This window comes from Musa acuminata, chromosome BXJ1-10 (assembly GCF_036884655.1).
Source record: "Musa acuminata AAA Group cultivar baxijiao chromosome BXJ1-10, Cavendish_Baxijiao_AAA, whole genome shotgun sequence".
In the NCBI taxonomy this organism is placed as follows: Eukaryota; Viridiplantae; Streptophyta; class Magnoliopsida; order Zingiberales; family Musaceae; genus Musa; species Musa acuminata.
Window position 1 is genome coordinate 32,687,111 of NC_088336.1, and position 11,530 is coordinate 32,698,640.

General features: G+C 44.0%; 2 protein-coding genes across 2 annotated transcripts; one reads left to right on the forward strand and one right to left on the reverse strand.

The window, feature by feature from the left end:
* Nucleotides 1-1,961: 1,961 nt before the first annotated feature.
* Nucleotides 1,962-3,653, forward strand: LOC135580955 (acid phosphatase 1-like). The gene is made up of 3 exons (XM_065088355.1): nt 1,962-2,422; nt 3,015-3,224; nt 3,318-3,653. The coding sequence occupies exons 1-3, from the start codon at nt 2,016-2,018 to the stop codon at nt 3,490-3,492; spliced, it is 792 nt and encodes a 263-aa protein (XP_064944427.1). The 5' UTR covers nt 1,962-2,015; the 3' UTR covers nt 3,493-3,653.
* A 2,981-nt stretch (nt 3,654-6,634) lies between these two features.
* On the reverse strand, nt 6,635-10,163 carry LOC135596269 (receptor-like protein kinase HSL1). Its single transcript, XM_065088354.1, has 2 exons — nt 7,339-10,163; nt 6,635-7,252 (listed from the first exon to the last, which is right to left on the reverse strand). The coding sequence occupies exons 1-2, from the start codon at nt 9,989-9,991 to the stop codon at nt 6,825-6,827; spliced, it is 3,081 nt and encodes a 1,026-aa protein (XP_064944426.1). The 5' UTR covers nt 9,992-10,163; the 3' UTR covers nt 6,635-6,824.
* Between the last annotated feature and the right edge of the window lie 1,367 nt (nt 10,164-11,530).

The following is an 11,530-nucleotide window of genomic DNA, read 5'->3' on the forward strand; positions in this document are numbered from 1 at the left end:
CAATCTAAAATTATTTTTAATGAATTAGTACTAGAAGGAAGGCATTATTATGTCTCAAGAAAATCTAACAAGATTGTCTTGGGTGAACCCTAAAGACCTAAATCTCTCAAACTTTTGGGCCTCGACTCTGAACACTTCCAATGCTCCTGGTCTAAATCCTCTGATTTTGATAATCAAGAATCAATGTTTCATAGGAGTCTCAACCGGACAAAGCTCACTTCTTAAGCCAAACATATATTGTGACTTTTTCAAGAATTGATCTTTGCTAAATCGCTTTCTACCACAACTATGTCCGTAAAAACTTTCTACATTCTATTACAATAAATATATATTTTAATAAGGATAGTCCAAACTGCCACTCCATACTTTTCTTAAATTACCCAACTAGCTCAACAAACTTTGCCCATATTTGTCTCTCTTATTCTTACTTTGATCCACCACCTACACTAATCCCTAGCTATAGTAAAGGTGACCTATCTAACATGACAATATCTTGACACATATGCATTGGAGATACCCTATTAGGATTTAATCGCTTAACTATGAATGAGAGTCCTCAATTGATACTTATCTAACAAGTAAAGCCAGCAGCAAATGACCTCACACCCATCATCAAACAGTACTAATGACCTAAAAAACAAGCACAACTACCTATAGTCATTAAAGGTAGTTGACCAATAGACTTTACATATTGTCTCTACCAAATATTGACTATAAAAGGGGAGTAACATAGGTAGACTCAAGACAATATAATATCAACTCGAGTGCTTAGAGGGATGTTGTCGAGATTGTCCCCTAACTTAAGTTTTGCAAGAATCCAATGGCCAGTGCAATTCATTTCCTAGAGTTGAGTTGAGTTGGCTTTCACCTTTTGGGTAATCCAAGATATCTCTAACAGTTTCTTCTTGCACCACATAATATAATTAGTTTTTCAGACAATTTCTTGAAAAAAAAAATTATTTTTTCTAGGAAAAAGGTGTTTCCCAAAGTGTCTTTGTTTTCAAAATTCATTAACAACATTTTTTTTTATCTAATACCTAAATTATTCCCAATCATCTATTTCTTTTTTTTTCTTTTCTTTTCTTATAAGCTGGTCCACAAAGTATTAAGAAAAAAATGATGCATTAAGGAAAGAAGATTATTATTTACAACACTAATTTTACTATTTGTAATCTAATTTTTAATTTTTTAATATTTCTAAATTATTCATTTACAAATATATGTAAATATTTTTTCTCATCTTTTCCTCATCCTGTCTCCTCCTCATTTTCTTCTCCTTATCCTTTTTCTTTCTCATCTTCAATCTCTTCCTCATTTTCTTCTCCTTATCCTCTTCTTTCTCATCTTCAATCTCTTCCTCATCTTCTTCTTCCTTCTTGGATTCTTGAAGGTCAACGTCAAGAAAACAATAGGCATAGATGGTATCAATGATGAGCAGTGTCGACGGCGATGAGTAACATCAATAGCGACATGAGGTATAAATAATCTTCGATTTAATATTAGTTCCCGGAAAAATCAACTTCATTTAGCTGCCCGTACTTTGAGAGCCATATGGAATGTCAAGATGGTATAAATGTACTGTAGCTTGACTTGCTCGACTGTCATGTCACTTTTAAATCAAAACAGAACTCAAAATTTCTCCTTCGATCACTCACAATCGATTTTAACTAAATCAATTTTCCGATCTTTACGCCATTTTTTTCGATAAATCCCTCAAATTTATCTCCATCACTGCAAAATTTTTAATTATTCCCATTTTTTTATCGTCAATAATAATAATAATAATAATAATAATAATAATAATAATAATAATAGCACACTATGCAAGTTCTACCGTACCTCCAATAATTCACCTCTCCTCTCTCTCTCTCTCTCTCTCTCTCTAAAGCATGCAAATTTGTGCTCTATAAGATGCATAGCATGGCCACCGCTATGTATCTAACTCTCTTCTGTGGTTAGAAAGAGAGAGAGAGAGAGAGAGAGAGAGAGAGAGAGAGAGAGAGAGAGCGAGAGAAATGGACGTAAAAGCCGCCCTCTGGTCTCTTGCAGCCATATTGATGGCCTCGCCCGGCGCCCGGCCGCCGGAGGGAACGCCCAGGGAGCCGCCCGCCATTCACCTCCTGAAGCCCTTGTTCGGCTCCGGCGGGCTGCCGGCCGACGGGGTCACCTGCGCGAGCTGGAGGTTCGGGGTGGAGACCAACAACGTCCGGGGATGGAGGACCGTCCCCCGCAGCTGCGAGGGGTACGTCGGCCACTACATGCTCGGCGACCGCTACCGCCAGGACTCCGCCGTGGTGACCGCCGCGGCCGCGGCCTACGTCGAGGGCCTCCAGCTCCCCGGCGACGGCATGGACGCGTGGATCTTTGATATCGACGAGACCGTACTCTCCAACCTCCCTTACTACGCTCACCATGGCTTCGGGTAACAGTACAACGTACTCTCTACATTTGCTTGACACTGTTTTCTTCCATCCCACAGAGAAAACAGAACAAAGTGAAAACACACACGGAGAAGACGAGTCTTGAATGCTCTAAAGAATGCCATGGAGAATCATCAAGATATGTAGCATACACTGTGATAAATGAACAGGAAACCATTCAATATGCACCAATGGCGTGCCGATAAAGGTTGGAAGTCTCACATACCTACTGACACAAACGGCACCATCACATGTGTGCAAAAGTTAAACATCGGACGCCGATGTCCCATCAGACAACGATGAAAGAGACCTCTTAAAACCATTTTATGCTATACTTTTATTGTAAGAAATCACTGTAACATATAATCCTCGCTTTTCATGCAAGCAAACTCCAAACTCTAAACTTCCGTGACCTAAGCTACGTATAGAAAGCAAAGCTAAGGAAACATCATGATTGATCTGATCTTTTATTTAAGATTCTCTTCTGACAGGTGTATATAAGTATAATTCTGATGTTCCTTTGCAGACAGATTATTTTTTGTTCTGAAAAGGAACAATAATAAGTTCTTATCTCCAGGCATGGTGTTTGTGCAGGGTGGAACCATACAATGCCACTTCCTTCAATGTGTGGGTGGACAAGGGGATAGCACCTGCACTGCCGGAGAGCTTGAAGCTGTACCACAAACTACTCCCTCTCGGCATCAAGATCGTCTTCTTGACAGGGAGATCAGAGGAGAGGAGAAATGTCACCATCACCAACCTCAAAAGGGCTGGTTATCGGACATGGGAGAAACTGCTGCTCAAGTATGATTCCTTCTGTTCAGTGTTTTAGCGCTCTGGATTGTCATACATGTATCGGGACGACCGATGAGTGATGTGCTTCTGATGTGATGACAGGGGAGAAGGTGTGAACGGCACGGCCATGGCGTTCAAGACAGGTGAAAGGGAGAAGCTGGAGGAGCAAGGGTACAGAATCGTAGGGAACATAGGTGATCAGTGGAGTGACATCCTGGGAAAACCGGAGGGTGCTCGAACCTTCAAGCTACCGGATCCGTTATATTACATCAGCTGAGATGACATCTCCAAGCACGTACGCTGTTCCTGCTGCTGTGCTTGATGAGTTCGCTAGCCTGCTGTTCTAAGTAGGACTCCTCTTATCGTTGCTGCTAAGTCATGGATTAGGTTGCATGGGAATAAGATCGAACGGGTTGCCTTCTTGCCGTGTTTGCTTTACACCTATTCGTTTGATGGAAGGAGCTCAATGTGCGGTCTTGCGGTCTCTGAGATATTTATGATACACGTATGTATGACGTAATCTAATCGGGTCTTGATATCGAGCCATCTCTTCTTATTGGATCGAACCTTAAATCCGATTCGCTACGCGTGTCCTCATGTATATGTTTATAAGTTTATTCGTTTCATCGTCGTTCCAAGGGATTGCAGGGGAGAAAGGGAGGCGAATGGCGTGGCAATCGGACGTCGATGAGCGCCTCCTTCACTCAGGTGCCCTCGACCCCTCCTTCCCCCATTTAACGCCTCTCATCCCTCGATATAATCGAATCTCGACTTCTTGCGGTCGATCGCCGCATCTTGGAGTCACCCGTTCGATCTTTTCTGCTTGATTTATGTCTGTTCTTGAGTTATGATGTGGATTTATCGGGAAAAATTCGGGCTCGAGAACGTTGGAATTTGTGGGTATATGGATCCACCAAATCCTTCGACGCATTTCCAAACAATTCCTGGTTAATTTTGATGGGTATGGATTCCATGTTCGATCATAAATCAATTGCTTCCGCACGCGCAACAACCCTAAATGTAGCACATTTCTTTGTCAATGTGATCAAATCGCTGCTTCCCCAGCGACAAAAGGATGGAGCGCTGGGGTCAGGCCTTTAAACACCTACGTATGGAAATGTCAGCTATCATTAACACCTATGTATGTCAACACACCGCAACAAGTATAAAAGCCACCCTCAGAAACAGCGTCGGGGGTCGGACAATACACACACTCACACTCCAACTCTTCCGTCTCCAATTCTTTCTAACTTAAGCATCGGAGGAATCAAGTCAGGAATTCCCCTCCCGATTTCGACCTGTTTGCAGGAACCTGATGGACAACTAAAGGAGTGATCTTCAGCCTTCACCTAGGAGAAGGAGGCATATGCCCTCTCAACCAGACCTCGGGTTAATACGCTCTAGCTCGGAAGCTGTGTTGGTGATCTTGCGCACTCAGGACGGGCCAAGCTGTGTTGACACCTCAACAACGACATAAAGGTGTAAAACATTCTACAATCCAACTATGGTTAATGAGATCAAACCATTGCTTTTATTGGTTGTGCTGTAGCAGCTTTGAAGGAAGTTCTCTCTGTTATCGGGTTTTCCTGGTCGAGATGCATAGAGAGTTCATGTTTTAACAAAAAATAAAAGAAATGATGGAAAGACTGAGAAAGGGGATAGCCCCAAATCTGGTGTTGATGAGATTGATAAGGAAGAGACTGCCAGCATATGAAAAGCTAGAATTTCTATAAGATGTTGTCAACCTTTGTGTGAAAACATGTCTAAAATTCTTTTGGGTTATAAAACTACTGCAGTAAAATGTATTTGGTAGATAAAGTATCTGACAACTGAAATCTTTCTACCATGTCATGTAGCCTATTAGTTGCCATGCCATGGAGAACATTAGTCCTCCTAGAGTTCTCTACCATGGCCAATCTGAACTTTCAGCCTTTAATTGTGTTGTCTTGTGATTTGTTATTATTACCTTGGATGCAGGGTTAGGCATTCTATCTTTAGGTTCATCGAAGCTTACTTTTAGATCTTGGTGCAACATCTTGACATCTTTCCATTACCAATTGCATCTAGATTATCTTAAGATGAACACAGTCTCCTATGTTAACTTTATCTCTTAAATCTACATCAATCGTTCTTTTAGGAAATATGTCGAACTCATTTCTATTACATTCTCTGGCTCGTTCATTTCCAATGCTTGACTAAGTTATTTACTGTGTGCTATGAACAAATGCAGTCAGATGTCCTTATGGCAATGCCTCTTTTTGGCATCGACTTCTTAGAAATGCTCAACATATGATCATTGCTTTCTCCATTTGATACTCTTATCAGCATTCTTGACCTTATTACCTAGTTCCTGGCTTTTTTTTTTTTTTGGTGCGAATGACATTGCATAATGTTATTATGGCAAGTAGTGACAAAATAGCTGTGACAAAGATGCTAGAACAACGTTAGTATTTTAGACTTGCCCATCAAATTACACAATGTTATATCATCATGATGAGCTAATTTTCTGCACAGGTATTTATACCGGAGTTGATATTTGTCAAGGTTACAGTCATGTCATAGTAGACAAGGTGAAGTATACAATCACAAAGGAAAGGTCAAAAGTATGTACAATGAGATCCCCTTCTTAAGTTAGTGTTTGAAGGAGAAAATAAAGAGAATAGAATATCAGGAAGACAGTTTTAGTAGTCAGAGTGAAGTTTGGAGTCATTTTTACTTGTTCTTGGTTACTAGTGCTTATAGCCACTTCTCCTACTGGAACAACTGCAGCAATTGTGGAGAGATGATAATCATGATTTTGTTGATGATTACTCTTTTCTTTAGATGTTAGAAGAACTGAAGATCATGTGTCATGTTTACTCTTGAGCTTTACCGGAATACTGTTTGTGCTGTTTTTGTTGTTTGATGTAAGAACAACTTGTATATACTCTAATTCTAATAACAGAATATAATCGAACATTGGATTGTGGGAGTGTAAAACCCTGGCGAAGAGTCACATACATATTTATCATGAGATCGAGCAACCTGTTTATATTGTATCCCTTTATTACGTGCTTATCTTCAAGTCCCATGGTATCATTACAAGTCTTTCGGATCTTTGACAAAATTTCAGGGATGTATTGGGAGAAGCTGAGAGAGGAGTTCAGTTGAAATTAGCAGAGCAAGCATGTCTTTCCAAGATATTATTCCTTGGGAACTTGAAGAACCTTTCACACTAATGTGTGTACTAAAATCTATGATCCTTCTCGTAGTAAATTATGCTTGTTTCTCTAGTTTATAGTTCTCGTGCCATTTATCTTCTTCAGGGATTGACAAATTTTTCTCGATTTGTACAGCAAAAAACAATGTCAATTTTATTATTTTTCTGATTCTCTTGTACTAATAATCATATTGTTAAAGAATCATTATGATCATCAGGGTTTTAGCAAATTATTTTCCCAGGGTCATTTGGATTGCTGATCAGGTGAAATCACATATTAACTGATGCATGTACAGCATCATAGTAACAACTATTGAATGTGCCACTTGTTAGCCGAAGCTTCAACTCCTAGTGTTGAAGCTTCGGCTATTGCTACCTGGTGATATGATCAAATCTGACATCACCAGCATTTAAATGGCACCCATGGCCATGCTATGCTCTTCACTAGCATCTGATAAGCTCTTATTCCGGCTCCAACTCTTCATCTGCAGAAGCGGAGCCACCTCGATGTTCAGCCGACACCCGTTCCTTCGGTCGCAGTCCATCAGGTGTCGCACCACCTCCTTCATCGAAGGCCTGAACACCGGAGTCCTCCTCGTGCACTCGATTCCCAACCTTAGCACCGCTTCTATGTCATCCATGTAGTTGACATCTTCACTCAGTTCCTCGTCTACCATCTCCGTCAGCCTACCATCCTCTTTGAACCGGCGCGCAGCCCACCCGGCTAAGCCTTCGTTCTCACCACCGTCTCGGGCTTTCCTTCCTGTCGTCAACTCCAAGAGCACCACCCCGAAGCTATACACGTCCACCTTCTCATTGATCTTCGAGTATCCACACTCTGCAACCACAACGACCTCCGTTAATAGCTGTACTATTCCACTTGCATTAACAAAATGGTCCGATGCCCCCTTCTCTAGGACTCACCTGGAGCCATGTACCCGAAGGTGCCTGCTATCGCCGATGCCGACTCGAGCTCACCGACCTTGACCAGCATTCGTGCCAAGCCGAAGTCGGCCATCTTAGCTCCGAAGTCGGAGTCGAGGAGTATGTTGCTGGACTTCACGTCGCGGTGGATGACCGGCGGAGTACAGTGGTGGTGCATGTAGCATAACCCCCTTGCAGCGTCGATGGCGATACCGAGCCTCTTCGGCCAGTCCAGTGGCTCGCCGTGCCCCGACGAGCCTGTCCTTGTCCTTCGCTCGCCATGAAGCCACTGATCCAGACTCCCGTTCTCCATGTACTCGTAGACCAGCAGCTTGGATTCCGCGTTTGAGATGCAGCAGAGCAGCTTTACTATGTTGGCGTGCCGAATGGAGCTCAAAATCTTGACCTCCGCCTCGAACGCCTTCTCCATCTTCCAGTCCAGCTTTCTGTTGTTCCAGATCTTCTTCACGGCCACAGCCTCGCCGGTGCGAAGCCCCAGGTTGATCCTGAAAACCTGACCTGATCCTCCACTGCCGATGAGGTTGCCCTCCGTCAGCCCACGTATTATGTTCCGTTCTGTGAAGTCGAGCTGATGAAAAGAAGTCAGCTTGTATGGTGGAAGGTCACCGCTGTCGGGTCTTCGCCGGCACATCAGCGTTCCAACCACAACTATCATCAAGAACGTAACCCCACCGAGCACCAAAAATATTATGATCAGCCTCTCCGAGAACTTGTCTGCACCGCTCGATCGGTGCGCGCAGATATTGAGGTTCACTATAGCCTTGGAGGTGCAAAGTCCAGCGTTGGAGAGGAAGCTCTGCTCGTAAGCTTGGTTCTGTAGCTGCAGAGGAATCTCGCCGGAGAGTTGGTTGTAAGACAGGTTAAGAAGGTTGAGCTTCAGGTTGCCGATCTCCGGCGGTATTGATCCCGATAGCCGGTTGTGCGAGAGGTCGAGCATGGTGAGCACCTCGAGCGACCCCATTGCCGCAGGGATGCCTCCGGAGAGGTAATTGTCGCTGAGATCGAGCTGGGTGAGGAACTTCAAATTGGATATGCCTGCCGGTATCACGCCGGAGATCCGATTTCCGCCGAGCAACAGAACCTGGAGACTCGACATCCCGCTGAGTTCTGCCGGGATTTTGCCGGAGAACGTGTTGTTGCTCGCCTCAAGGACTGCAAGCTTTGGTGCGAACGACGGGATCTTTCCCGATAACCTGTTGTCGTTGATCTCCAGCCGCGTCAGGTTCCACTGCAACTTGTCAGGAAGGACGCCGGTGAAGCGGTTGTGGTGGATCAACACGACCGTCAAATTCTCTGCTGCCGACCATAGTCGGAGGGGAAACTCGCCAGAGAAGTTGTTGTTGTACAGCTGTATGTTAGCCAATCGGTGGCAGTCGGAGAGAGAAGCCGGCAGCTCGCCGGTGAGGTTGTTGTTGAAGACCACCAGCGACCGAAGAGCTCCGTTTGTGCAAAGGCCTTGGGGCAAGCTGCCGGAGATTCTGTTGTTGGACACCTCGATGTTCTTCAGATTGGAGTGCTTCCCCAGCTCCGGTGGCAAGACTCCGACGAGGTGGTTGTTGAAGAGCCTAATGTCGGACAGGTTGCGCAGGAGGCCGATGCCTCTCGGGATCTCGCCGGACAGGCGATTGTAATACATGAACAGGACTCTGAGATGACTGAGATTGCCGAATTCCTCCGGTATCGATCCCTTCAGCTGGTTTATTGCCACATCGATCTCCTCCAAGTTTAGCGCCGCGATCTTGCCGGAAATTTCTCCCGTCAGGTTGTTGCTGAACAAGTAGAGTGTCTCCAGCTTCTCCAGCGACCATATGGCTGCAGGGATGGAGCCATTCAGATGATTCCAGGCGAGGTCGAGATGCTCGAGCTCGGTCAGCTTCCCGAGAGCCTCCGGTATGTCGCCGACGAGGTTCACTTGGGTCATCCACAGGATCTTCAGTCTCGTCATGTTCCCGAACTCGGCCGGAAGACGCTGGCTCGCGAAGGGATTGTGCGCAAGCTGTAGTCGTTCAAGCATCGAAAGGTTACCGAGCTCGGCCGGGAAGGAGCCATCGAAGAGATTGAACTGAAGACGAAGATCCCCAAGGGACGAGAGCCGGCCGATGGCGGGCGGGACGTCGCCGGAGAAATTGTTACCAGATAGATCAAGGTAAGCGAGCTGGGATGACATGTTATCGATATCAGAAGGCAACTCGCCGACAAAGAGATTCTGGGAGAGATTAAGGTGCTCGAGGATTGAGCAGCGGTAGAGAGAGGTGGGGAAGCCGCCGGGGATGTAGTTGTTGGAGAGGTCGAGGTAGGCGAGGCTCGTGAGGTTGCAGAGGAAGGGCGGAATAGGCTTGGTGATGTTTATATTGGAGAGGGATATCTGCGTGACGGAGCCATCGCTGCACTCTATTCCCGGCCAGTCGCAGTGCGGGGAGGAATCGTTCCAAGAACCGAGCGCAGGAACGCTGCTCCACTGGCGTTTTAGGTTCAAGAGGAGGAGCTCCTCCTGGTCGTTTCCATGGGCCACGGTGGCTCCGGAGATGAAGAGAAGGGGAAGCCATAAGAGAAGTGAGGCGTGCACGAGGAGCAAAGAGGAAGAGAAGAAGAAGAAGAAGGAGGAGGCTGCTGCAATGGATTCTTTACCCATCGGAAGCTTCTTAGTTGCTCGAGGGACCAACGACTACACTCCTCTGCTTATATCCTGAATGAAAGTGGGCGCTAATGATCAGAAACAGAGAAAAAAAGGTCCATGGTGAAGGAAGACACACAAACTGACATGTCATCGTCTTCAAGAGAGTTCAGTATTACAACAGCAATACGAGTTACGAACGAATATAACGTCAGTGCAACTGGAACCACACCTGAGGCGTGCACCATGTTTTATGTTATATATAGCACACGGGAAAGTTAAAATGGACCCTTCGTTGACGGACGTGACCTTAAGAGTTCGGTGGTCGATGACACTGGAGTTTTATCCACCGGCGGCTTTCGGGTGCTGCGTTCGTGGAAGGGTCAAACAAAGAACGATTGTTGTAGGGAGGATAGAAACCTATAGTGGAAATTCCTGTTTGCTACTTACTGTTGCACTACTAATCAATTTAATTGATATTGAGGTTCGTAATTTTACCAATGTTTAATTTAAAACGAGTTAATTTTTTAAAAAATATTTAAAAATAAAAAAAAAAAAAGATAGAAATTTTAAGTTAAAAATAAATATCATATAAAACTTGATTGTTTGAAACTTGATGCAGATGGATAACGATCGAAATCGATCATTACCATTCGATGATATAATCTTATGTCGCTCGATACGAGATTAAAATTTTAGTATTTATTATACATCAAAATTAAAAAAAAAAATTATTTGACAACACTAAGCTGAAAACGTCTCATCACAAATTAATATATAATAATTACTATTATTATGATCTAATACACCATCTAGATGATTTAAATCTGTCAAAATCTTATCCTATATCACACTGAAAGGATATATTTGTAAATATGAACCTTGGTAGGGTCCACTAGTTTCAGAATCAGCCGGCCATGTTTGACTGCCGGAGTCCCCGGTCAAAGTCTTCTAGCAGTCCAAATCAACTCGATGACTTAGACGCATTAAATATTCGCTTCCATTGGTTGTCATGTCGCTATTTTAGCTTCAAAGCAGCAAGCAAAGGAGACGACTTGTTGACCCAGCGATGACTCCAACAGGGATAAGCACTTCCCCATGATGTGATCGCCATTAACACCATTTCTTTGTGGCATCCGATGCCCTTTTTCGTTACCTTCTTTGAACATATCTCCGTATAAGATTGGATTGTTTCTGTGTCGTCAAATTACACAGTGTTTCTTCTCAATAAAGAGTAAATGTATTTTGATCCATTACCGTCTCATAAAGGTGGCCGATTACCTAACCATGGTGGAGTGCAAGCATGCGAGCATTAAAGATGGTCATGATTTCATGACTGACATTTTGGACTCCGTAGAAATGTCATCTAACAATCCCAATTCCACCGAAGAAGATAAGCAGTAGATTATTATTCATCATGAGGAGAGGATCAAATCCTAACCTAGTCTAGTGAAAGGTCGAGTGGATTCTACTCTACTCTTGCCTAATTCCTACCATGGAAGAAATCCACAGGGAATCAAGCATCACTCTTTCTTGGACAAGCTATTTGCTCATCGA